At 39.5% G+C, this 24,291-nt stretch overlaps 2 protein-coding genes across 2 annotated transcripts; both read right to left on the reverse strand.

Moving 5' to 3' along the window:
- Positions 1-47: 47 nt before the first annotated feature.
- Positions 48-5,107, reverse strand: LOC117781250. Its single transcript, XM_034618002.1, has 3 exons — positions 4,696-5,107; positions 3,416-3,835; positions 48-1,709 (listed from the first exon to the last, which is right to left on the reverse strand). The coding sequence occupies exons 1-3, from the start codon at positions 5,105-5,107 to the stop codon at positions 409-411; spliced, it is 2,133 nt and encodes a 710-aa protein (XP_034473893.1). The 3' UTR covers positions 48-408.
- A 1,655-nt stretch (positions 5,108-6,762) lies between these two features.
- On the reverse strand, positions 6,763-24,202 carry LOC117782101 (transcription factor SPT20 homolog). Its single transcript, XM_034619054.1, has 5 exons — positions 23,391-24,202; positions 8,753-9,854; positions 8,489-8,677; positions 7,728-7,970; positions 6,763-7,663 (listed from the first exon to the last, which is right to left on the reverse strand). Exons 2-5 carry the CDS (start codon positions 9,767-9,769, stop codon positions 7,094-7,096), a joined length of 2,019 nt encoding a protein of 672 aa, XP_034474945.1. The 5' UTR covers positions 9,770-9,854; positions 23,391-24,202; the 3' UTR covers positions 6,763-7,093.
- Positions 24,203-24,291: the final 89 nt, after the last annotated feature.

Genomic DNA, 24,291 nt, shown 5'->3' on the forward strand with positions numbered 1-24,291 from the left:
TTATCGTTAGTCGAGATAAAATCGACAAAACGTACGTTTACCTTATATACTATATATCCATAAATTACTTTCGTTTACATCTCGGAACACGCCAGACCCGTATATTTGATCAAACATAAATATTTGTATGGGTATTTATAATCAAATTATGTATACATTAAATGATTTACTTATAATTTGGGCGAATATTTTCGGATTTCATAGTTTAAATCTGTACTGATTATGTATATGTTTGTATATTCCCTATCGAGAATAGTTTCTGTTTCCTTGGCACTAAGCTATAATTTGCTAATTAATAATCTAATTTTAATGATTAACAGCTTAAATGTCTCGTAAATAAATTCTTGAAGTTCTAAATTTAAAATTTCGTAATGTAAATTCTAAAACGTAATAAAAGCTAATCTCCAGTTAGACGCAGGGCACCTGGGAATATCGCAGACAGGCACCGATATTATCCTCAGCATTGCCCTTACCAGGTGCATTTCCATCTCCGAAATGCACTCCAATATAAAATGGAGTGACGGTGCTTTCAATGCGACACGGCCAGACGCCAGAGGAGCAGAACTGTGAGCCGCAATGTACGGGCTCACAGCCTGGCAGGGGACCCAGTCCAGTGCCAATGAAATCCTCAATGATGCAGGGCATCGTGATTCGATCCGAGCATGTGCTAAAGAATTGACGTGCCTCCCGACGACGCCGTCGATGTCGCAGACGCAAATCAAAGGCGCTGCGCAGAAAACCAAAAAGATCAAAGCCCGACGAGGATGAGGTGGAAGAGGAGGAGGAGGAGGAGCCGCCTGTATTGGCACCACCAACTGGACGTGGTTTACGAGACACTCCAGGCCGTGCAGTGGTTGCTCGATTGCCACCGCCGCCAAAGAAATTAAAGATACTGTCGTTGTCATAATCTTCACTACCGCCAGAGCCTTCGACATCATCATTTGCTGGCGAGGATGAGGGCGTCTCCTCAGATTCATCTTCCTCAGTTTCATCATATTCGGGATACTCATCCGGGGCAGCCGTTGTGCTGGAACGCACAGGAGTTGCTGTCGTCATGGCTGTTGTCATTGCTGTCGTGCTGCTGCTGCTGCTGCGCTCGGTTGTGGCAGCAACTGTTGTTGTAGTGCTGACATTGACTGTGGTTGCAGCTGTCGTTGTGCTCGGAGCTGTTGTCGATGTTGTTGTCGTGTTATTTACCCAATTGCTGAGCAACTGAAAGAGATTGCTGGTTGCTGCCGTTGTCACATTGCCAGTTGCCGCAGTCGCTGCCAGAGGAGCTGCAGATGAACTGCTGCCATTCATGTTGGGCATAAAGGAACCGCCACTCATTCCTCCGCCAATGCGAAACGATTGCTCATCACACGGTTGGTAAATGATCGAGCACATCTCCAGCTCCTGTCGCACACAAATCTTATAATGCTGATTGGCCAAGTGTCTTCCGTTCTCGGCAAAGTTAAAGGTCTGAAGAACGCCCTCGACTCCTGTATGATATTGCAAGCATCCCGCCGGCGCACGCTGATTAAAGGGTATCTGCAGCACGCGTATCTCCCATAATCGCATTGGCAGAAAACGCTTCGAGACATTCAAGCTGATCTCAATCAGCTGATCCTGCAAATTGTTGACAGTTACATTCGCGGGCAATGCCGGACGTAGACTGCCATACAGTGTCGACTGGCGGGGAAGCGATCGGATACCCACATCATAGTACACTGGAAATAAAGTACAGGGTGTAATTCAAAACTTAACAATTAGAAAGTTCGTCTAAAACAGCAGCTTTAGAAAATTTAAAAAAATTAGGTAAATAACACACGTAAAGTATTCATGATTTTACTTATTTCTTATAAATAACACTATGTAACAAGATTTTTGTCCTTGGGATGTAATTATTATTTCCTAGTCAGTTAGGTCCCAAAAGTATAGAAAACAGCTATTGTCCCAAGATAACTTTGCTTTTGTGACCAACGCAGCGCTTTTTTGAAAAATACGTTATGTTCATGTTCAATAAAGCATACCAATTAAAGAATTCATTTGAAAACTATTTTACAAACATTGGTTAAACCCTAGATGCAGTACACACTACATTAGAGATTTGTTGTGGTTTATTGAGAGTTGTTTCTTATTTTATTACAGATAATTTCGTTCAAACATGGCTTCACGAGGCTGCAAGTATCCTGCAGATGCCTGGTGTCAAAAGCAAAGTTTTCGAGGAATATTAGGTGGTTTCCATACTTTTAAGACATAACAGACTAGGAAATAACAATTACATCCCAAGGACTGAGAAATTTCTTATTTTTGTTACATAGTGTAATATGCAACCATTTTTCGAAATTTAAATGTCTTACTTTAATTTTAATTTAATACTTTATTTTGTGTACATATAAAATTGAAATAGAATTGGATTGTTATTTAATTTTCAGTTGAACTAAAAATATTTGAATTCCAAGCAAAGAAAATAACCAAAAAAAATAAAGGTTACGGTTTCGGTTCCGATATGTTCCGAAACAACTATTTCGGTAAAAGGCTCTATTTCAGTTTTCTTCTTTCGGTTTCGTAACGGTACAGCAAATCAATTTTGAAATATTTTAAATTTTAAGATGTATTATAATAATTATGACATCGAACTAAATATCTAGATCCAGAGGAATAAAATTTTGTTAACGAATTTAATAAAATTTGAATACAGAATGAATTTAGAGGCCAAACCATGATCAAAGTGACATTTCGCTTGAAAATCGGCAAAGTTATGACGGTTCGAAGTTGCTCATGCCTCTGACCTAGCAACTTTAAAAGTCAAATTTTTTTTTTTATTTTTGACATGATTTTTTACAAGAAAATAAAAGTTCTTAGAATCAAGTTTAAAGCGTCGTTTTATACGAATTACGATATAAGGAGTTGATTAAACGTAAAAACTTGAGATTTAAAATTTTGAATTTTCAAAATTTCAAAGGGGGGCCCCTTACCATGACATTAAACCATGGCTTCGACAGTCGAAAAATAATAAAATTAACAAATTAACAAAATTTGAATGCAGTATGAATTAAGAGACCGAATCATGATCAAAATGGCATTCCAATTGAAAATGTGGTCAGTTTTCTTCAAGTTATGACAGTTGGAAGTTTTTCAACTCTTTGACTTAGCAACTTTTCCACAACCGTACCGGTACAAGCGTTTAGGTTTTCGGCTCTTGAAGGAGAATTAATTTCGGTTGCGGTTTCAGTTCCGGTACTAAAAATGAACCGGTTAGTTTCCCTGGTTCCAAGACAAGTGATGCAGATGTATCACACTTATTATCTTGACCATGAGTGTAGTAAAAATTAGTTGTGCTTAACGTTTTTTTTAAGCATTTCGGTACAAGTTTCGGTATTATACCCTGATTTATATAGTCGTAATTGATAATATCCTTTTTATTACTTACAATGTTGTCCACTGTTTTGGCCACAGAGCTGGAAGGATCCTCTGGGTCCCCCACGGATGTTGAACACATCTCCATCACAGACTCCTGTCCTTCGATTGGGTTGTCCCAGCGAAAAGTGATCAAAATCGAGACGCAGCTGACTTATGTCATCGCTCATGATTTTCACCCTCAATTTACATTCCGTAAAGTTGCTGGGCATAAAACTGGGAAATCCCGGTGACACAAAATAGGTCAAATTGTTGGCAATTGTTCCATTGCAATCGGCCATAAAAACACAGCAGACACCAAAGCCCATGGCACATTCACCTCTCGCCTGGCCGCCCTTTTGACGGCATTCGTAGGCATTGAAACAGTTGCCCATGCGACGACCATCATCCGATAGGCATTCCCCATCAACGGGCACGGGAAAAAGATGAATCACTGCAAATGGGAGAGAAGCATTTCATTAATCCTTAACTACCTTGGAATTTTTCAATTATGGAGTGAGTCTTCAGTAGTTCATTACGGGATGTAACAAAAAGTAGAAGAAACAGTTGCCAGACTGTTGTTTAACAGGGCTTTAACAGTTTTGACAACAGCTGCTTGGGCTAGCAGAACATCGAACTGTTTAAAATTTCGTTGGGCATAGAGCAGAGAAATGACCGTCGATCTCAGAAACCATAAAAGTTAGAGACTTTAAACTTGTTATGTAGATTCCTGGATACCATAGGCAGATGAAGTTTGTTTTTATTTTTGGATCGGATGCCATAGGAACGAAACATCGAAAATGAACTTTTAGTATGAAAAAGTTTTTGTTTGTTGAGATATCAGAACCAAACTGATAGAATATGCATCTGGGCTGGTATTATACATGCTATCCAAGTTTATTTAAAATCATATAGCTGCAATAGGGACGCTGAATCGAAAATTAAGTCTTAGTATGAAAAAGTTTTTTGTGTTTTGAGAGCCCCTTATTTTTTTGTATTTAGTGGCAGCACTGTCTCTCTGTCTGTTGTCAGCAAAATATAGAGCACTCTTCGTTAACAATCTTAAAATTGTATTTCAGAATATGACGTTTCTAACCATCTTTTGCTGCTAAACTTGACAGGAGTATTATAGCAAATATTACAAAGTAGGCAAAATCAATGAGGTATTGAAAGTGGGAACAATAGGAAAAATTTCTTGTAGAAATTTCTAGAATTTTACGTTTTTTTTTGCTTTTTTAGTGAAATTGTGGCGAATATGTTTCCAAGAACTTGTCTCCTCTATAAAACTCATTAGGTTGACCTTGCACAACTTACCCTTGGGCTGTCGACTGCTGAAGTTGCTCAATTGATAGGTGTTGTCGTGGTCGTTGTCATCCTGCAGCAACAATTGCTCATGTGCTGGCAATTCCTCCTCCTCGATTAGATCAATATCCATGTCCAACTGCTGCACAGCCGATGGCGATTTCAAATCTGCGCTCCAAATATCATAATGATGCATAGGTGGCCAGGCGGTTTCATTTGCTGTTTCTGTCGACGATGATGATGATGATGATGGTGCTGCCTGGCTCAGCTGAGCTGCAATGAGTAGGCAAACAGCCAGCAGCAGGTTCCAAGAACAAGCGACAACACCACAACAACCGGCTGGGCCACCAACGACAATAACTTTCTTTTCAGTCGCGCCTCGTAATAAGCTCACGAATTTATTGCACTGGCTTAACAACAACATCAGCAACAACGACAACAACAATTTAATAGCTTCCATATCCACAATGCCAATGCCAATGTTAATGCCAATGCCATGTGCGATTGCTGCTCCACTAACAGCTCCTGCTTCGAGTATTGCGTGCGTTCCGCTGCGTTGTTAAACTATAAATGTGCCCCAGTCTCTAACTCTAACTACAGCTTCGGTTTCAGCTTCAGCTTCAACTTAAATTTCAGCTCCAGCAATCCAAGCAATTGGATGCTGTGCGTCGTCAACTTGATCAGCTTTTCTCTCCAGCTGTTGTTGATGTTGCTGCTGCTTTAGCTGTTGCTGTTGCTGTCGTCTACATTGTTGACTCTAATCTGTGCTTAGTTATTTGCTATTCTTGTCAGTGAGCTCCAATATAACAGTTCTATTGGTGCTACGATGACACCAGCTTGAAACAAATTATATGCCCTAATATTTAAGTGACTTGCACTTTTTTATAACAATTAATATAATAAAAGTATGTTATTCTATGCATAATTAAAATCTGTAAAATGTCTAAGCTGCACGTGTACATAAGCATATTATTAACATACTGTAAACTAGCTCTGTTTAATGTAAATTTGCGCTCTTGTGCAGCATCTTGTAATGTTATTAAGACCCAATCGATCGATGTCATATCATATCGCTGCTTTTCAAATTCACACAAAATATATTCTTGCCAAATCATTTGCAAAGAGTCTTACAAAATAGTAAACCCACTAAACATTAATATTAATTGACTCATAAATAACACCGAATTTGCTGTTTTAGGCAAGTGTCATACATAGCATTAACTGCACTGGTAACTAGCAAATGTCATGCCTAGCATGCACTGCACTTTTAGCTGCTTGCTAAATGTTAAGCAAAGCAGCGCCGCTGCCGTCTGCTGCTGTTGCCTAACAGTCGTCTGTTAATTTATGCATGCTTCATGTTAGTTGCACTTCGTTTTCCAACTCCTTCCACTTTTGCCTCATTCTTTTCACACGCGACCGGCTGATGCTTATCCGACTCTCACCCCCCCCTCCCTCCACCATCACACACCGCTTCACAGCATGAATGCAAAAGCAAGAATGCTTTGCATATATGTACATATGCATACATATAATGGCAGTAAATTAACTCACATGTTCACACTTTGGAGTCTTCTGACTGGACAATACGTGAATTAGCTGAAATTGGGTTGCCTTGCATTTCTGCTGCATCATGGCTATGCTTGCAGTTGTTGTTGTTGCTGTTGTTGGCAGTTTTGTGAATGAATGTGATACTGTGCCATCCAATTGCCAAAGAAAATCAGGTTAAACAGATCTGTGGTAATTTACGTTTGTCTCAACACAACAACAACAACAACAACGGTAACAACAAAACAAGTCTGTAAGTTGCGGCCAGCAAAGCGTAGAAAGCTGGCAAAACTGTGTAATGTGATTAATATTATGGCCAAGTGTGAATGTGTGGCAAGTTTAGAACATTTGTAACAGTACAGTACTCCATTGGCTAGTATGCTGTTCATGATCACTGCTTGCTAAATTCGAATTAGCAATGCACAAATGGGAAATTAGCTACTTGTGCCAAGTTCAGTGTGACCATAGATGCTTGAAATAATGGGTATTTTAATATCCCTTCTTAATCGTTAAATAATTAAAAGACTCGCATAGTTATGATAATATTTGTTTTTGCATTGTATTTTTTTGAGGACAGCTCGTAGTATACTCGTAAATAGCTGCTGAATGCGGCTATGTTAATGTTAGTTAACATTTGGGTGCATTCAAAATATGTATTATATAAAAAAAATTAACAGTCGAGGATTACAAAAAAATAGGTATTTTGAGTATTTCTTTTGTTTTTCGTTTTTAAATAAAGCGCTTAAGCTTAGGTCATAGGTTTCAACTTTGTACAATTTGTGTTTAGTATGTATGTAGGTGTGTGTGTATGTGTGTTAGCCAAGTTTTAGTTGTTGTATCTGTGTGTTTTGGGGGGTTTAAATGCTTAGAGCGGCTCCAGGGCTGTGGGTCCATGTGGACTGCCCTCCAGCTTGCGCCAGACGACGTTGCACATCTCCCGCACCAGCGCCTTCTCGCCGTCATCCATCTGGTCGAGAGCACTGCCCGCCAGATTTCCCAGACGATCCCGTTCCAGCTGCTCCCGCACCTCCAGCACTTGCAGGGCTCGCACCACAGCCTCTGGACGTCCCGCAATGGGTTCCGGCAGTGCAACAGCAGCGGCAGCAGCTGCAGCCGCAGCGGCGGCAACTGCCTGACTGATGTCCTGCTGTGTGTGTGTGTGTGTGTGCGGATGTGGATGTGGATGAGGGTGTGGGTGTGGATGTGGCGAGGGTGCTAATTTGGCTGGTGATGCGGCTGCTGTTGTTGCTGCTGTAGTTGTTGTTGTTGCTGGTTGTGCCTGCTGCTGTTGCTGTTGTTGCTGCTGCTGATGTTGCTGCTGCTGCAGATTGGCCGTGGGCGTGGTTCGTTCCTCTTCCAGCTGCTGTATGCGTCGCTCCAGCGAGCGCACATATTGCAATGTCTGATCATTGAGACTGTGGGCGTTGCGTAGATCCTGCAACAGAAAGAATTCGAATTGTGAATTGTGAACGTGTGTTGCAAGAGTCTCTGGCACTTACCGGCAATTGCCGTTGTTCCGCATAGTTGCGCAGCGCCGTGATTGTCTCGTCCGCGTTCGTGCTTGAACTCGAGCCGTCTCCATCATCTCGCAGCGCGTTACGCGTCGCTGCCCCACAGCTGGCGCACAGCGCGTTGGCTGCCACATGGGCGCGCTCCTCGTCCAAGTACAAGCATAGCTCCTTAAGCTCCAAATTGTCCGTGATCAGCTCCTGCTGCTTGTCATCCAGCTGACGCAATTTGTTCTGAAAATGTTAAATTTAATGTTACAGTTAACATAACTTGAAGCTGTTAAGCTGAGTTGATAACAGTAGACTTAAATGTTACCTACTCGTATCTGTTATTTATAGTTAACGTTACTTGAAACTGTTTACTTATGTCTACTCGTATCTGTAATTTATAGTTAACATTACTTGCAACTGTTAACTTATGAGTAACAAGTAAAGATGAGCACGGAAATTCTTTTTTAAGGCCCTGCCGGGGCCCGAAATCAATATTTAAAGCCCAGCCCGGCCCGGTGATATTATCAAAAAGGCCCGAAACGGCCCGAAATTTTTATATAATACAAACAAATTTTTTCTACGTTCCAAATTTATTTCCAAAATCTGACAAAATTTGAAATTTACTTGTTATGTAAAAACCTGATTTATTTTCTTTGCTTTTTTCCTTTTATTTACGCATTTAATAGGTTGTTAAATTAAGCTTGATAAACATATCGATGGTAAACTAATTTGTTGATTTGTTTAATAAATATACGACTCACCTGATATGCTGCCACCTCCTGTCGCATTACACTGGCCGTGTATCGTCCAAAGCGCTGCCATTCTCGTGCCAGCTTGCGACCCTTTTGACGATCATCGTCCAGAAAGCAGCACAAATCCCGCAATTCCTGATTGTCATCCAGCAGACGCTGATTTTGTTCCTTCAGCGCGCGGAGCTCATTGACCAGGGACTGTAAGCATTAACATGTTTTGAAAAGATAACATAAGTTGCAAATGATATTTAACAGTGAGTTGATATTCATTACCTGCAATTGTCGATTCTGTTCGACTGTTAAACGTCCGCCATTGGCTGTTGGAATACCCGTATTGTTGTTGTTGTTGTTGTTGGTCACACTGGAAGTGACCGATGCAACGGGCGACGGATGTTCCTGTTCCGGTTTGCGCACAAACTTGAGCATATCCTGTTGTGCTTTACCGGATTGCTGTTGTTGTTGCTGCTGTTGCTGTTGTTGTTGCGGCGGCTGTTGCAGATAGCGTGAATGTTGCTGCTGTCGCTGTTGTTGCTTAACAGAATCGGGTATATAGATGCTGGTTAATTGTGGTATATCCGGTGGATATTTAAGCGGCAAGTGGGGCTTCAAAATGCCACCGCCTGGTCCCGGCTGCGGCGGTGGTTGATAACGAGGGGGAATCGAGTGTGCGGGCGCTTTAAGATGTGCCTTGAGCGTGCTGTGTTGTTGTTGTTGTTGCTGGTGTTGTTGTTGCTGTTGCAATTGATAGAAGCTTCGTCGTGTGGGCGGCAGCTGTGAGTGGGATTGCAACTCCTTAGAATTGTTACTGAGCTGTTGTTGTTGTTGTTGTTGCTGCTGCTGTTGTTGTTGCTGTTGTATGGGCAGACGCGATGCTGTTGCGTGTGTATGTTGCTGTTGCGATGAGTGTTGCTGATGTATTGTGGCCACAGTTTGCAGCTGATGCGACGACTGCGCTGGCGACTGCGCTGCTGCTGTTGGCGCTGGCGTTGGCGTTACGCTTTGCTGCGCTGACGTCGTTGCTGTTGTTGCTGTTGTTGCTGGTAGCAATGATCGTCTTGGCTGAAATTGCTGGTGGTGTTGCTGTTGTTGTTGTTGCTGCTGCTTGCTAATTGCAGCTGCTGTCGTTTTATGCACAATTTTGTCAACACTATTAATATTTATCAAATTGTTGCCCAAAGTGTTGGTTGTTGTTGCTGTTGTTGTCTTTTGCTGTTGTTGGCTTTTCAGTTGTTGTAGTTGCTGTTGCTGTTGTTGTAGTTGCTGCTGCTGCTGCTGTTGATTGCCGGACATTTTAATGTTGGTTCCTTGTTTGCACTTAATATTTTTGTTGTGTGTTGTTTCTGTTGTTTGTTTAAATTAGTGTTGGGTCTACGACCTTTTAGCAACATGAAAAGATAAACAAAAAGCGAGTGCGTCATTAGCAAAAAAGGAAAACAAAGAAAAACAAAACAAAATACGATAATTGGTAAATGGCAAAACATAAACAAAAGTAACAATAAATCAGTTGATTGTAAAATGTAATTTATGCGACAGTTAAGGGCACGACGACAACAACAACAACAATAATTAAACTGTCATTAGACGGTCGCGACGATAGAAAGTGAAATGCGCATTTATCGCACTAGTGCAGCCATGACACATGCCACATGCTACATGCCACATGCCTCACAAGAGTTTCCTAGACAATCTTGTCTGAATGCAACGAAGCGTCGTAAACCAACTGATGACATTGCGACTGTCACTGTCACTGTCATTGTGACAGTCGCTATTGCTCTTGCTCTTGCTGTTACTGTTACCATCGCTGCTAATGTTAAACAACTCTGTTGGCTGTCTAAATGACTAAAGACCGGCTTCCGTTTCTGGTTTCAAAACTGAAAGCCAACTTAGTTCAAATGTGTGACTATCTTTCTAGAGGATCTTCAAAAGTGAAACCCACTTTTTTTTATAAATTGAAATTGAAAATTGAATTGCATTGCGTGACGTGTGTAATTATGTTATACTTTTAAATCCAAAAAAGTAATGTCAATATGGGAACTTATCTCAGTATCACTTACTACTATACAGCTATGTTATCTTAGCTGTCAAGCTGCTGTTAATCAAATTGAATGCTGTTAAAAGAGACTGCAATGGACATTAGGACATAAATAACAGGTTCAATTAGTTCCGCCTACATTCAATCGGAGTAATAATATTATTTTTTGGCACCTCATATAACATCTAAAATACATATATCAGCTCATATCTGTATTTCTAATCTGATATCAAGTAATTTCATGATTTTCACATTAAAAGTAGTCAAAAGTTTTTGCCACTCTTCTTTTATTGCCCCATTGTAAAGGGACGCGAGCGAAAAATGAAGATACTTATACTTAAAGGTAGAATTCCCACAACTTTTGACCGTGGATGCCACCCACTAAGTATGGGAAACCGGCTTCAACAATTTTGCGGCTCAACACCTCCCCTTTGCACAATAAGTTGTCTGCCTGGGGCTCCTCGCGGTAAAAGAGAACCGCTTTTTGGATTTACATACATACAATATACATATTTAGCTACAGCTTGTTGTGGCTTGTTATGATTATTACAACCTCAGCTCAACCTCGCATTAAAGTTGCCACTAATTACACCAATTTGTTATATTTTGGGAAGAAAAACAACTGAAGCAACACCTAATAGGTAGAGACACCTAAGACAACCCACATACAAAAAAAGGAAAAAAAAAAATAAAATAACAACAAGAAAAAAAACTACATTTGAGCGCTTACAATAAAAACAAAAAAATAAAGGTAAAATAGAAACAACAAGATTGGTTATGAGCCGACCTTAGATTTAAGAGCGCGCCACATGACAAGTCATAAACAAGACTGGGATCTGGGATCTCAGAGCAGGCTAAGCCGGAGGGGGCGTTACCACACGCATAAGTAGGCAAAATATGTTTAAAGTGCGTTCAATGCGATGCCGAAGGCTTTTTGTTGCTTAGCTCCAACCAGGTGATGATTTGCTATTTATAGGATTCGAGTTCAAGAGCTCTGTTGAGCTACATACGATTTTGAAGGTTTCTCTAAGTGCCAAATCAAAGATGAAGGCTACAGAAACTTGCTGCCTACACTGAAAAAAAGAACAACTTCTAAAAATAAAGAACATTCATCTTAAATATTTTGTACTTAAAATAAGACCATTTTAAGACCGAACTACTTATACTAAGAAAATATATCTACAAATTCTAAGTTCTTAATATGTATATGAATACAATTTTGAAATTGTTGTAATATTTTATTTGAAACAACTCTTTCCAAAGACATAATAACGGAATATTTATAAAGTTTAGCTAGCCAAAGTAAAGTAAAGTAAAACAATAATAAAAGCTTTATAAATTTATAAAACTTCCTTAGTTATTTTTATTTGTTGACATACATTTTAAGAAGAACATTTATTCCTCTAATAGGAACTTGATCGTATTTGAAATGATTTAACTTTTTGACTTTTATGTTCTCGACGCATATTTTAGACCATATTTCTTAGTTTTGAGATAAAATTTTGATCTTAGAACTTTTTTTTTATCAGTGTACCCTGCAAAGTATCGTTTTCATGAGAACACTTCAAATATCATAATATTTAATTAATATTTTTAGTTTTGTGCTTTCCAACGATCTCTCCCCATTTTTGGATTTTCTCTGCTTACAAGCACATGGTATAATAATAAATAATTGACAGTTGAATTTAATACGAGAAAGAGCTTTTGATTCAGCAAAAATAATTCACCATCTTAACTTGTGACACCATGAACAGTTCACTTAAGGTTCACTGAGCTTTGCTCTCTCTCTCTCGCTCTCTCTCTGTGAGAGCAGCGTAAATGGGGATAAAGCTTTTATGCGTTCATTTGATTGACATATTGCGTTGTAAGCTTGACACTCATTAAAAAGTTCTTAGACGCTTTGACATAACAACACTCACACACACGCACACAAGTGTTTTCCTGTATATGAAAATTTACTTTTGTGCCAGCTTTTACATATTTTACTTGTGAGCGGACTAAGTAGGTAGTGGGATAGGCGTAGGGGAAGGCAGAACGGAGGGGAGCGGAAAATGATCGCACCACGTATTGGCATTTCCGACTGGCGACCCCAGTGTCGTCTTTATTGAAATCGACCCCAGTGCTCAAGTCGAAGTCAGGCTCAGATTCAAACTGAGACTGAGTCGGAGACGGAGACTGAGACTCACGGCACGGCAATCAAAAGCAACAAATCTACAGCAACAACAATGAGAGCAATATTTGTGCTCATTAAGCGTAACTGACACACGAAGTTTTTTTTTTACTGTTGTTGCTGTTGACGTTGTCGTTGTGTGCTTTTATTTTGTATTTTTTTTTTGGAGGGTTTCTTCATTTCGCAAGTCGCCAAAAACTACATCGCCCGTCGCCTTTCGGAGTCTGTATCTGTGTGTATGTATGCATGTACATACAAGCACACTAACATAAATCTGCCGCGACTGCGGCCGCCCCCTCTCCTTGGTTGTTGGCTTCTCGCATTGTTTTTGTGCTTGTGCTTTTGCTTTGGCTTTTGCCTTTGGCTTTTGGCAATTTCATTTTCGTCTGACTGTGGCTCCAGCAGTAAAGAGAGTCGGAGAGCGATTGCTATTATTTTAAGGTAATTCGATGATTTACAACTGTTGCTTTGTGTTTTGTAAGTTTTCTTTCAGAATGCTCTGACTCCGTTGTGTGGGGCAACATACAACATACCAACAACAGCAACAACAATCATTTTTCAAACCAAAAACAAAGGGCCAGTCAGTCATTCAGCCTGGCAGCCTCTCCAGGCGAGGCCCTGCCTGTGACTCTCCCTCTACGTTTCCCTCTGCCACTGCCTGTGACTCCCCCTCTGCCGCTCCCTCTGGTAAAATCAGCTTTGCCGCATTCTTTTGTTATTTCGTAATGGCGACGATGCCGCTTGCGTTTTTTTTTCTCTTCTGTAATTTTTGCATAGCAGCTAAAGGGGAAGTGGTTAACAGAGGGTTCTTTTTGTCTGTGCGCACTGCGCAGTGGCGACTTTCGACTCTCTCGAGCGTTGCGTGTGCGCTGTAAGTTCTCGCCATGTCGCGGACAACTGCCGTCTTACATTTCACACCTGTTGTCAATTGCGCGCTCTCACTTATAAAAGCTGTTCAGCTGTTGTCAAGGAATAGGAGCAGGAATTTTCAAGTTGACAGCTTAAATAGCTGAGTGTAAAAGGGTCTAGAGGATCCTCAGTGCCATGATATGCCAGATGGGGTACATACATATATAAAAATTGAATAAATTTATTGCAAATTGCATTGCAAGTTGTGCGTGAGTGAGACGACAAATCGAACAGCGCTGTTATTGCCGCTCTCCACCGCACACTGTTCACTCTGTCAAGCAATATGTTTAAGTCAAACAACGAGGACAAACAACAGCTGGTTAAAGCTTTCACCTTTCTAATGCTATCAATCACATGCAAAACCATTCAGCGCATGCCACATAAATTTGCAATGCTATTAATTACAAACAAATAGACTAATGTACATATGTACATACAAACATATGCAGTATAAAGGAGTACGTGCCTAAATCAGAGCTCTTTTCTAAAGACCTCGCCATGTAACAGCGCAGACGTCTGTTAATTGCCAGTTACATGTGTAAGCAAATAACAGTTTAACGAGCTGTTAGAAAAGCTCTTTTTACAACATAAAACTACAGTTGAAACCAAATTAAACAATTATTCATGGAATTTGAAACTTTAAAAATATAATTTTTGGTATTAATAGATCTGCATCATCAGTTAAAAAATGCGTACGTGATTTTTAGTCAATTTCTGCAATACATAATTTCATTTTGTTTTAAATTATTGACAGTCGGCATATTTTTATGTGGTGTTGATTTTCTTGTTTTTTATAGCATTGTTCAACGAAGCTTGAAACAAGTGTTTAATTAAGGAAATAAACGTAGACCTAAAATAAATAAACACGCATACAAGTACACAGAGACTGAGCAAACATCAATTTAATACACCAAAAAATAATAAGCAAAAAAAGAATTGGTTAATAAATAAAACGAGAAACGAAGTTAAAAATAATACGTGAACATATGCTGAAAGGTACTCAAGGTTAAGAAATCTCTTTAAAAGCACACGCACTGCTTGCAAGACCGACAGCTTTTTGGATGTGATGACAGCAGGCAACAAAAAATAAAATAAAAAATAAACAACAACTGTGGCGACGACGAGAAAACCACAAGTCATGTGGGTTAAGTACACTTACTTAACAACACAATTCAAAACTGACCGCGCGCACAGACAATGAAATTTGTAATGAAAGGTAAAGCTCAGTTCACGACAGCGTCAGCGACGTCAACGATTGTGATTGTGACTGTGACAGCGACAGCAACAATGACGATTGCAAGTGTGGGAATAGGATAAACTAGGGATGGCAGAAGACAGAATTTAAAACAAGTCCATTTAATGTGATCTATTTACACATGTAATCATACTATATCTATGTTTAATAGTATCAGTTGTAATGCCAAAATGTGCCATGTACACTGATAGAAAATAGGTTATAAAATTAAGATTTTGGTCTCAAAACTAAGAAATTTGTCCTAAAAATGCGTCGAAAACATAAAATTCTCAAAGTAAGAAAACACATCTTGGTTTTAGAAACATAATAAGACCAAGTTTTGTGTAATAAGTATAAATTAACTTAAAACTCAAGTCAAGAAATTAAAAAAAAAAAAAAAAGATTTTAAAATATATATTTTGTTTTCATATATAAATATTTTATTCTTAGAATTAGTATTATGGTCTTAAAACGGTCTTAATTTAATAATAAAATATTTAAGATGAATCTTCTTGATTTTAGAAGTTGGTTTTTCAGTGTATGCTTTGGGTTGCTGTTAAGAGCTTTTCGTTTGCAGCCCTGCTGGAAACTAGACTTTGACAGCCACCCACAGCATGGGGAGAGCCGGCAAACAAACGCATGAATATGTAACGAAAAATCCCGCACGAAATGCAAACGAAAGACAAACGAAACACCCACACATTCCCACACACACACAGACAGACTAAGAGAAAGACAGCGAGCGAAACCGATGCCGACTGTTCTCTCGATCCACACGCTCCATTGCATTTGCATTGCACGCACCAAAAACGCGTGGTATATGTTTGTATGTGTGTGTGCGTGTGCTCGTGTGGACTGCATTTGTACATACATATATCGTTTTTCAAATGTTGTTTATTAAACGCCTTCGCCGCTTGTATCAAATGTCAGACGACAACAGCAACAAGACCAGCAACAAATCTAACGTCGCTGTCGGAGTCTCAGTCAGCGCTAAGACAGACAGATGACTTAAGAAAGAAAGAGAGAGAGAGTTGACCGACGAAATTTTCATGAATGAACTCAAAACAAAAGGAAGCGCGCGAGAAAGAGAGAAAGATGAGAAAAAAAACATCTCCACGAGATATGCTCATTTATCAATCGTGTGCAAACGAGATGGGGGATTATTGAATCATAAGACGATTAAATTGCACGTGACACCGTGACTGGAAAAGCCGCTAAATTTATCAATCATTGATCCGTGAGTATTTTGTGTTGGTTCACGGATTCTGAGAATCATGAAAAATGATACGTATTGAGTTGGATGCCCACGATTAAAACCCAAATCAAACATTTTAGTAGTCAAACTAATAAGGCTTTTTTTGTAATTCCGCCCACCCACGTTTACAGGGCATTCCAGTTTGTTATTGCATTTCTCCCTTTATTCTCGTAAGATGCTAATAAATTCATTCGTGTAACACGGTAAGCAAAAACACGAACACACTTACCAACATTGCCAACGGCGCAAAAATAATAAAATAAAATGGGCGCCGACATAAAAATTAAAAGCTATGTCTGGCCATTTGAGAAAACGGCATAGGTTAATCCGAAGGTCAAGCCGGGGAGTGGGGGGCGTTGAATGACATGAAATGGAGCGAAAGCTCAAGACTGAGAGAACAGCTGCTGATCGAAAACGGGAGCATGCATGTGGAGCGCTTTAACAGCTGTTAATTTAACATCCAAACATTTACAGCTTACAACAAACCAACCCACAGACTATTCAAATATAATTACAAATACAGATACAAATGATCTAATTCCAGTTTTGTCTTCAAGTTTCCAATACGTAATCACAAATATCACACCATAAAAAGTTCCAAGTTCCAAGAGCTGCCCACGTCAGCGTCAGTTGCCTACAAATGGCGTTCAACTCTCAACCAACAGCGCCACAATTAATCACAGTACGTGTTTAGGCTGTAAGTAAGTGTGCGAGTGTGTTTTATAATAAAGCTATAAACAGAAATCGAAAAAATCGAAAGCAAAGAAGCTAGAAAAGAAATTCAACGGCAGCAAATTAATGAAACCCCTCATCAAACAATAAACCATCCCAATGGAAGCTCCCTCCTTCACCTTCCCCCTCTCAAAAGCGAACAGAACATTAGCATATGTATATAAATTTATGTTTTTTTTTTATGTTACTTGAGATACCTTTCCCAAATATGTATGAACATGATTATTCAAAAATCAAGAATTCAAATTTACACCTGAAGAAAGAAAACTGCTGAAGAAAATTCCATTTGATAATCAAAACAAAAAACCAATATGCTTGCTAATGGGGTGTGCTCGACTTGCAGATATCCTGTAGGCATTAGAAAAGTGTTTTTTTTTTCATTTAAATGCTTGTTGGGTCAAACAGATACTCTGTACAGATAGACAACTTCACATATCAGATCAAAATGCATTTTCCAGCTTTTAACATACACTTGCTGCTAACTAATCTACCCTTTTTTTAATTTTTTTGCAGGGTAAAAGTACCAAAAACTAAGAGGTTTATCCAGCCGCTGCAAGATGATAATTAAATATTTGTACATTTGAACTTTACTGGGTTACGAGGCCAGCACAAAAAAAAAAACAGACAAAACACATACGTATGCATATGAATATGTCTGTCGGTCTGTCTGTCCGCCCGTCTGTGTAGTTGGGTTAGTTCTTTACACTGTTTCTCTGTTGTTGCTTTTGGCAAAGAATCTGTTTTCAAAACTTAATGCTGGCTAGAAGATTGATGCCTTGTTGTATTCGTTAAAATAACAGTCGGTCCAAGATATATTCGTCTACGTTATGGACACACATTTGCATATTTAGGCAATTCTTTATGACAAAGTCTGATGGTTACGCCCTTGCAACGTTGAGGGCGTGGTAATGAGTTTTGCCAAACAGATAAATTTGAAAGTTACAACAATTTAAGTTGTTGTTTAACTAAAATGCTTTTACATGTTTCCTCAATCTTTTGCTCATTTACATGCATAAATAATTTGAGCTGATAGCTTATTCTCGATCTGCGATTCTCAATTCTCGATTCTCGGTGTGGCAACATTTCGCCATAAAATCGACAAGTTTATAGCATTAGCCTAGTTTTAGTTGTTTTGGCTTCACTTTGCAAGTCGTTTAAAATCAAATGATGCCATAAACTATAAACCTAAGTTTCAAATGGAAATTTAGGCTATTTGTAATGCCTAGCATAAATGAGCTTTTGACTGGGTATCAACTGCTTTTGGGGGATTGGTTCTTTTGTAATGATATGCAACTTTTAGAACCACATGGAACTGAGTTTTGTGAATTTCAAATTCAATATTGATCATTGGGTTTTGAGGAGTGTCACCAATAGCTGCTCAAATTATGCATATGCGATTAATCGTTTGGCTTGCATATAAATAACTCAAGTCTCATAAATGTTTACTGGACCAGAAAAAGGCTATGATTGATGAAAGACTTGTGATCATTGGCTAGAAAAATGTGAACACGTATTTAAGATTAATTTTGCCTTAGCAATTTTTAAATAATTTACTGTTTAAGTATAAGTGCGTTTTTCAATGTTTAAGGTAAAACATCTTTTTTATTAACAGAGAACTGAATTTGTCTCAGCTATGTTGTGTACAAATTTCAACTTCCTATGATGTATGGTTTAGGCAGCACAATGATCAGTCAGGAAAAAGAGTTTTATATATAAAGATAGATGACAGCTTAAGAGTAAAAGCTGACTGTAAACAGAGCTTTCACTATTTATGCAATTTGTTTTGTTAAGTTGAACTAGAATCTTAAGTTTAAGTTTGATTTTCTCTAAGAACGGCTAATTTTTATTGTGTGTGAGTTTTTTTTTCATATCTTCAAGATCGCTTGCCCTTAAGCTAACACACAAGAAAACGTGCACATGGCCCAAAAAAAGCAATAAAAGAAAAGAAATTGAATAAAAAACAAAAGTCAAATCATTATGTAAGCATTAGCACGCTTTAACCCTTAGTTGGATGTTTGTTTGTGCTGTCCGCTGTCCCCTCTCTTGTTCACTCTGTCTAGCGACACGCTTTTCACAGTTCACAGCAAGCGTGAACGAACCATAAAATACAACAACAACAATCAAGTGACAGAGGAGGCCGCACATGCGCAATAAATGCCACAGGCAATGGGCAATAAGGCAACAGGCAATACCAATGCAAACCAATTAATTTTCTATTAATTTTCCGATTATTTTCTCTTACTTTTTTTTTTACCAATAATAATACGTAATAGGCAATGCCATAAAAGCGGAAACCATTAAAATGACTATAGAAATTGCCCTGGTGTTTGAGTGTATGTGTGTGTAAGACGGAATTCTATTTCCTTTCTTGGACAAAAGCCGCTTATGCGATGCCCAGCAATGATATGTGGAACGTTACGCGGTCCCCTTTGTGCGACAGAAACTTCCGGATTGAGAGATTTCCTATTATGTACATGTATTATGTAAGTACTGTGAAAGCTATTTTAACTCTGCTATGTAAACTAATTGCGATTTTTTGAACGAATTTAATAAAATTTGAATGCAGAGTAAATTTACATGCCAAACCAAACCATGAACAAAGTGACATTGCGCTTGAAAATCGGAAAAATTTGCAAAAACTTGGGATTTAAAATTTTGAATAATGGCTATAATGGTCAAAAAATAATAAAATTTTCTAAATGTTAAAAGTTTAAATGCAGTATGAATTAAGAGACCGAATCATGTTCAAAATGGTATTCCGATTGAAAATCGGGTCAGTTTTCTTCAAGTTGGAAGTTTGTCAACACTTTGACTTAGAAACTTTACCATAACCGTACCGGTACAAGCGTTTGGTTTTTCGGTTCTTAACAGAAAATTAATTTCGGTTACGGTTTCAGTTCCGGTACGGTACCGGTTACGGTGATATTCCCTGGTATAAATAATATATTACAGAAGTTTACATGCGTAACAAATTTATAGAAAATTTCTAGAAAATTGGGAAAGTTTTATGAACATCTGGAAGATTTCTTGTAAATTCTTGCAAGTGTATCAAAGCTTCGGCTTTACATTGTAAGTAAATGCTTGCCACGTTGAATTTTCTTGTTGTATTTTACAGAAGATAAAACTTATGAACTAATTAAAAGGCAGTTCGTGTAGAGGTGTGCAAAATAAGAAGAGTGGTAAGAGGGGGTTACGAAGAGGGTACGAATTCTGGGCAGCAGGTAACTCAATACTTGGGGCCCATTGAGCCATGTCAGATTTGTAAGAGGGAACTGAAGCTGTTTGGCTCGGTTTGGTTCGGTTCGATTCGTTCGTCATTCAACAGCTGTGGCACATTGAAATGTGGCTTGCCTCGTTTCGGATGCTGCTGCCTTGTTGATAAATCAAGTCACATTAAGTGTAATAATAAACGCAGATCTTTGCCCCGGTATTGGGACAGCCGGTTTTCATCAACGTATCGAATTGAATAAGTCATAAAAAGGGGGAAAAAACAAAAGGAAGGCATGCAAAATTAATAAAACGCACCTCGCCACAGTACAAACTATGTGTGTCTGTGTGCGTGCGAAAGTGTGTCTGTGTGTAATTATAGAGGGCAGCCTAATAACTTTACCAGAAATGCAGCAATGACAAAACGTACGCTTCATTGCAATCTTAGTCTCTCTCTCTCTCTCTCTCTCTCTATCTCCCTCGCTCTCTCTCCCTCTCTGTCTCGCTAATGATAACGACAACAAAATGCTGATGGCACAAATTATAGGCAAGAAAAGAGCATCAAGCCAAAAGCCCGGCAGTAACTCTGTCAGTAGCGATTGGCAGTGGAAAGTAAGCAAGAAAGTCTGAGCCAAGTCAACCGCTGTTGGCTGCTGTCGCGGCTGTAGCGACTTCGTCGTCGTCGTTGAGACCCACAATTTCCGCCATTTATGACAGTCACAAATCGAGTTATACTCACACCGCACCAGAGCCCCACGTACTTTCTAATTTCTAAACGTACTTTTTTTTTCTTTTTTTTTTTTTGATGCTGCCGTTTTGGTTTTCTTATACCCTATACAATTAAAAGCAGCAAGGTATATACTTGTAATAGTATCCAAACCTCTAAAATGCATTTAGCATTTAACATGAAGCTGTTAAAGCTCAACAAGCAACTGTTGACTGAGTACAGCAATGTCACATAACATAATGGTAACATTAGTGTGTCTATTTGTAGCTCATCTTTTGTCCAGGGTATTTTAGCTTGCATTTTTGTCTGCTCTCTTCATGTCTCTTCTAATGCAACTTTTGTGGCACTATTTTTTTTAAAACGTATTTTAGCTCAACGGAAACTTGTTTTTAACGGCAACAAAGTGTTAATGTTAATTTGTGCATGCAATATTCTTTTTAGCTAAATGGCCATGCAATAGAAATTTGTTGCCGTTGTTTGCAGTTACATTTTATGTAAATATCTACAGCGTTTATCGCGCAAAACAATGTTCGCTTAACAGCAGCGCAGCACAAATGACTTTGACAGCGACAGAAAATGAGCAACATTGCATAGCAACATTCCCTGCTCGCAGACACACACACACGCACACACTCACACACACACATAAAAGCTCGGGGCCTGTTGGCTTAGGGGGCGGGAATTTGCGATTTGTTTGATAGGCTGGTAGCTAAGTGATGGCTCTGCGGAATAACTGTAACTAAAGCGTGGCTTTTTGCTGCAGGAAGCAGCAATTGTTATGTTAGCAGAAGAAAAATTCCTGGGGCAAATTTTAAAACATTTTAGAATTGTTAGCAAACTGTAATGAATACAAAAGAAGCGTATTTAAGGCAATGTCAATTGATCTTCTTGGAATAAACAGTGGTAGTTAGTAGTAGCTCACTCAATAGTCGGTGCAACGTTGCCGCCTCCTCCTCTTGCGTTTCTCTTCTGATTTGCCGTTGTCAATTCCAAGGCGCGCAAATGCAAAAGCTGCCAGCAACATTTTTGCTGCTGCTGTTGCTGAGAAAATGTTGCCAACGCTAATGGGGAAGGTGCAGCGTAAGAAAATAACTGAAAGTCTTAAGAAAAGAGAGCGTGGCGGCGGCAGAGGCGGTGACAGGTGGGCATGTGGACAGGAAAGTTAAACTAGTTCTAGTTGCAAGCTGTGGTCATAAAGTGGGACACTTGTTGCAGCAAGTTGCACGCTCAATTGGTGGAAATCAAAGATGCGACCAAAGATGACAGCAACAGCAGCACTCACACACACACACACACACACACATACACACACACATACACACACACACACGCACACACACATTCGGAGCACATTCCAAGCTTCCCACGCAGCGTTAACTGGGAGCGGCAGAAAAGACAGACGAAATTGTCTTAATGGACCATGAAGCTGATATGCAACTAAAAGGCCGCCCAATTATATAAAAAATAAAGCGATACGCCGCAGAAGAAAACAGAACAGAGCAGCAGCGACTGCGCAGTCGACGTACGCATGACAGCGATGCTGCGTGATAAGCCCAAAAGGAAAAGAAAGTTTTCTTCTTTTGCCGACAGCAATTTCATTGAAAAAAAAAAAAAACAAAAAACAAAAGCTCGTTCGTGCAACGAACTTTGCATAACTGTTGTTGTTGCTGTTGCTGTTATTGTTGCTGTTTTATTGCCTGCCTGCTGTTTTGGCATTAGTTACAGTTTACCGATACACGAAATAGACTAACATACATATTTCTAACAGCAGCAGTCGTCGCAACAGGTTGCCAGCTCTCTCCATTGCTGGGCATATTCTGCTTAGTCGCTCTCTCGTTCCCGCTCTCTCTTTCTCTCTCTCTCTCTCTCTCGTTTACTCTTTTACTGCATGCATTTTCGTATTGATTTGCTGCACATTACATTTCGAAATGCTGCACTGTTTGTTGTTGGCCGCTCAATCGGTTTTACCTGTTGCATACCAGCAGCAGCAGCAACAACAACACGAACGAAAGCAGCAGCGTCGGCAGCGACTGCACTTTTTTGTTTGATCTTCTCTCTTATTGTTGAGCCGTTGTCGTGCATCTTTTTCTGCTGCTGCTGCTGTTGTTGTTGTTGCAGTCTCTTGTTTCACTGTGAAATTTATTGGCGCATATAAATGCCTCAAAATTGATGTTATTGTCATTTTTAGGTTGACCCTTTTCTGGCTGCTAAGAATCTTCTTCTCTTCTTCTGTCTCAGCTTCTTCTTTGTGTGTGTGTGTGTGTCTCTTGTGTCCTGCTTGTTTTGAAAATTGATTTTTACTTAGATTTTATTGTTGTCAAGATAAGTCGAAAATGGGTTTGATATCGCTGACTGTTTATTGTTGTGTCTTGTCTTAAAGAAATTTGTAGAGAAGAGAAAAACAAAAACGGTGGGCGCGCCCAACACTGAATCCAAGTGGGCGTCACTGTGCGCCAGAATAAAGCAATTTGTGCGAAGGCGGCGGCAAAAGGGAGCAAGAGAGGGACAGAGCATGTTGTTATCCCTGGTCTATGAGTTAATTTTGTTTGACTTATGAATACGTCAGGCAAGTGGGCGGTCATGTCACAGCTCTCTCTCACTTTTTCTCCGAAAGGTGTGGAGAGAGACGGCGAGGGGAGACTTACCTTCATTTTAAGTTTGTTCCTTCTTATGTTACTCTTTGCGTGTTGGTTGTGCAGTTACGAGAGCAAGCTTTTTGGTGTGAAGCTTTTATCAGACTAGTCTGCAGGAGACGTTGAGAGAGTCCACAGCCACACACACGCACACACACACAGTTGCGGCTGCAAGGAGATGGAGATGCCGCAATTAGCGTGTAAAATTGCGCAGTTCTACGGTCGCGACTGCAACGAGAACAACAAATATTTGCAGACGCATGCGCGTCGCTGCTGCTGCCGCATTCCAATGCAAACGAAACGCGGCGCGTATCCGCGACTAATTGTTTAAATAACAGCAAATTTTCACACAATTTGAAGGCAATAACATTAAAGTTTTGTTTGTTTATTGCAACACAACACAAAATACCCTCGCGTACACCACACAAACACACACACGTAGACACGGGCAAAAACTATTTTCGCACACTTCGGCTTTCTGTATGTATCTTTTATTGGCTTGAATTTTCCTGCCTGCCCTTTTCGAGAGACACAAACGCAGACGCAAAACGGGCAGCGACCTGTTGCATCTTTTTCTTTGCTTTTCGTTCTTTTCTTTTTTTTTTTGGCACAAGCAACTTTTGTTATGTACCTAATACTAGTTAAGGGGGCGAGTGTTTGACGCGTGTGTTTAATGTTTGCAACAATAATATACAAGCGTCAACATATTTTTATCCGCAACAAACCGACGCGACCGAACCGCTCAAATTCCAACAACAAATTAAATGTTAATGTTAATGCTTAACATATGTTAACATCAATGTCGTTGATCAACACAACATAATGTATCGGTCGATGTGAGTCGATAGTTGGGACATCGATTTAAAAACTGTCGAAGGCTCAAAGTGGTACTACCGTACTGCCAATTAAATTT

Source organism: Drosophila innubila, assembly GCF_004354385.1.
Source record: "Drosophila innubila isolate TH190305 chromosome 2L unlocalized genomic scaffold, UK_Dinn_1.0 4_B_2L, whole genome shotgun sequence".
Taxonomy (NCBI): Eukaryota; Metazoa; Arthropoda; class Insecta; order Diptera; family Drosophilidae; genus Drosophila; species Drosophila innubila.

Excerpts from the sequence above, each read along its gene's own strand:
- LOC117781250 (XM_034618002.1), bottom strand. The coding sequence starts at position 5,107 with ATGTTGTTGTTAAGCCAGTGCAATAAATTCGTGAGCTTATTACGAGGC. Across the intron at positions 3,836-4,695 it reads CAGCAGTCGACAGCCCAAGG|TGATTCATCTTTTTCCCGTG; the intron begins GTAAGTTGTGCA and ends TCCCATTTGCAG. Across the intron at positions 1,710-3,415 it reads CCAAAACAGTGGACAACATT|TGTACTATGATGTGGGTATC; the intron begins GTAAGTAATAAA and ends CTTTATTTCCAG.
- LOC117782101 (XM_034619054.1), bottom strand. The coding sequence starts at position 9,769 with ATGTCCGGCAATCAACAGCAGCAGCAGCAGCAACTACAACAACAGCAA. Across the intron at positions 7,971-8,488 it reads AGGAGGTGGCAGCATATCAG|AACAAATTGCGTCAGCTGGA; the intron begins GTGAGTCGTATA and ends TAACATTTTCAG. Across the intron at positions 7,664-7,727 it reads CGGAACAACGGCAATTGCCG|GATCTACGCAACGCCCACAG; the intron begins GTAAGTGCCAGA and ends TTTCTGTTGCAG.